Source organism: Sphaeroforma arctica, assembly GCF_001186125.1.
Source record: "Sphaeroforma arctica JP610 unplaced genomic scaffold supercont1.3083, whole genome shotgun sequence".
Lineage (NCBI taxonomy): Eukaryota > Ichthyosporea > Ichthyophonida > Sphaeroforma > Sphaeroforma arctica.
Genome location: NW_014037475.1, coordinates 1 through 3,191, shown reverse-complemented (window position 1 = coordinate 3,191; position 3,191 = coordinate 1). Strand labels below are relative to the sequence as shown.

The window sequence follows — 3,191 nt, the reverse complement described above, 5'->3', positions numbered from 1 at the left end:
AGAGGTAAGGACAGTTTAACACAGAACGGACCACTGCAACCTTTTATATATATATATATATAAGTGTACATATAGTTGGTGGCTGCAACTAACCCCATGTATTCACACAAAGAACATACAATGAGGCTCTCCCGGCGCAGACACTCACTCAGCCAGGTCGGGGACGTACACTTGCACAAGGCACTAAGCACCTGCATATTGCACACATCGTCCTCATTGATCTCACGCGTCGATAGCGCGGTGCAGATCAAGTGTGTGGTGTTTGGGTGTGCATAGCCCACGCACACTTTGGCCCCGAACAAGCACGCCTTAGCCGTGAAGATGCGGCGGTGGTCCTGTGACAGAGATGCTGCGACGGGTGTAGTATGTGTATGTGTTTGAGAGCGGGATAGGTCGTGTAAGTAGGTGCAGGTAGATGTACGATTGTGCGCTTCTGTATGGGCTGTGGATATGGGATACATGTAGGTTGGCATAGCGTAGGTAGTCATAGGATAAATGTTTAGACGTCCATAAGCATGGCCCCGCACACGCTTTGTCCCTAATAAACATGACCTAGCCATAAAGACGTAAGTGAAGTCCTGGAGCGTCATCGTTACCAAAGAGTATGTATTTATATTTGTAAGCATAAAAGATCGTTGCTCATAACGAGACACACGCGTGCTTGTACGGGGCTGAAGGATATAGTTATGTATGCGGATAGTAGCAGACCAAACGCACACACTTTGGTCTCAACCAGACACGCCTTATGCGTGTCTTGATTGAGTATATATATATATATATATACATATATATATACATTTACATATTTGTATATTAATATATACATAGATACATAGATACATAGATACATACAACATACATAGATATATAGATACATAGATACATAGATACATAGATTCATAGATTCATACACACACACACACACACACACACACACACACACACACATATATATATATTGTTTGGAACATCCATTTGGTTGGAATACTCTGTGAGGACATGGTCAGTTTATGGGCCTAACGATTAACAGCAGTGCTACAGTGAGACAGTGTTTAGAATATCTCCACTATTTAAACATGGCATGAAACAGCTATTCTCTGCAGTATTGATGCAGTGTGTATGTGCTTGCACGTTGGCCCTTAATATATGTGCGTGCGCTGAAATGCGTATGTATGTGAACCTCTAGTTGAATACGCGACAAAACCAGGGTACTAAATAGCAATTCAACTTCAATTTGGAAACAGAGACACCCACATCTTCGAAAAAAAAGGCCCGACTTCCTTACACTCATCTATGAGTTTAGCTGATATGTTTCTTACAGTCAGGCACATACATACTGTATCTGTACCGTAGAAACAATAAATGATTCATACCAAGTCTCGATAGTGGAGAGTCTGTGTGTGAAGTGACAGTGGCGGTACCCTAGACGATAGCAAACACACACAAACGATTAGAAACAGGGTACGTCGCATACGGATGTACTGTAATGAACAGTGTGGTGGACAATATAAGTACGTCTGATTTGTATTGCTTTCCAGTTCCACTGATTGAGACTCCCTCGAGTATCCTTGTATATGCAGGCACATTACTCAATGTGTGCACACATACTTGCAGCAAAACACAAGCGGTCGAGTGGCAGGTGCCTTTGCCTGACAAATTGACAAAAAGACATGCGTGCTATATAACGTTTGTTTTCATCGTAATTGAACATATGTGCCGTAATTCCAACAGGTTATCGGTGGGTGGGTGATCAAATTACCTGATAAAGTTAAGTCCAACCCGTCCAGAAATTGCTTCATATTCTTCCAATTCAGCTCAATGTGAAGATATGGCTACTAGTTAGCGAATACCGAGATTGTCCATCGCGTAGAACAAACGAGACATAGCCACAAACAAGCACTCCGTCAATGCCTAATTGCCTACAGACTTGAGCAGCATATATCGAACTATATTTATATCCTTGTGCCTGCTTTAGTTACACAGATTACAGTAAGTATGCATTCTCTCTCTAGTAGTAGAGAAGAGTACAATAAGTATATGCATTCTAGAAGAGTCTATTACAAATGATAAAGAAGAGTAGAGAGAGATAAGAGTACATATTTTACCTATTTTTGTTAATAAAAAAGCTAGTCTCATCATTTTTATGTTCAATAAACGTTTAACGTAAACATGTAAGTTTACAGTTCATGGTGGTCGAGGTCTCTGGGTTCATGAGCAGTTCATTCAACGTTTAAAGAATGGTCTGCAAACGCCTACATTGCATCCCCTAAAACGCTATAGTCATAAAAGACAACCCAAGAAAATAGAAACCTAAGAACTCTAAAAGCCAAGATCCAGTCGCAAGTATGTTCGTTTTGTGTGTGTGTAGGACACATGTATCAAGGCCAGCAAACGCTTCTGTGTACTATTAGCGCTATCTTCTACATACATACAGCCGTCCGTGTGTCTATGAGAGGAGGTGGATGATTGTGACGCCAGGGACAAGGACAGTGACATACGGTTAGGCTATAGATACTGCACAGTGTCTGGTACGCATCTCTCATTGGGTGGTGATAAGCTGTGTGCTCGATATTCCTGTGTTTGTATACGGGTATAAGACTACCAGTATTATCTCTGTGCTTGTACATAACGATCATTTCTGTCCTTATACGTAGATAACATTCCTGGATCTGTACAAAGGTCTTATCATGTCAGACGTCAAGGAAGAGCCGGCAGCCGGCAGCCAAATAGTCAAAGAAGAGATCGACATTAAGAAAGAGGGTGTAGACAGCAACGACGGCAGCGTACAGGACGGTGCCACAATTGGAGATACAAACGCAAAAAAAACAACTCATAGCGGGGATAGTGATAGTAGTAGTGATGGTGAAGAGAATGACACAGAGATCAAAGAGGAGTTATTAGAGGACGGCACAATGAGTGACGATGCTGAAGCCCCGCCCAAGAAAAAGCAGCGACTTTTCTATGGCAGTCTGGAAGAGACTATGAAGCAGAAGAAAACTGGCGACAGTATAGCTGAGGGTATTGCTGCAGGGAATATCAACCTAGATCGCAGGCCAAAAGCGAAGCTGGGGCCGGATGGTATGTTGATGTGAGAGCGATACGTATGGCATAATATATATATATATATGAACACACACACACACATACACACACACACGCACACACTCACACACGCCACACACACGCATATA

The 3,191-nt window shown here is 42.2% G+C and overlaps 1 protein-coding gene across 1 annotated transcript; it reads left to right on the top strand.

Moving 5' to 3' along the window:
* Positions 1–2,687: 2,687 nt before the first annotated feature.
* Positions 2,688–3,092, top strand: SARC_13268 (hypothetical protein; the record flags this gene model as incomplete). Its single annotated transcript, XM_014292605.1, has 1 exon — positions 2,688–3,092. The coding sequence occupies one exon, from the start codon at positions 2,688–2,690 to the stop codon at positions 3,090–3,092; it is 405 nt and encodes a 134-aa protein (XP_014148080.1).
* Between the last annotated feature and the right edge of the window lie 99 nt (positions 3,093–3,191).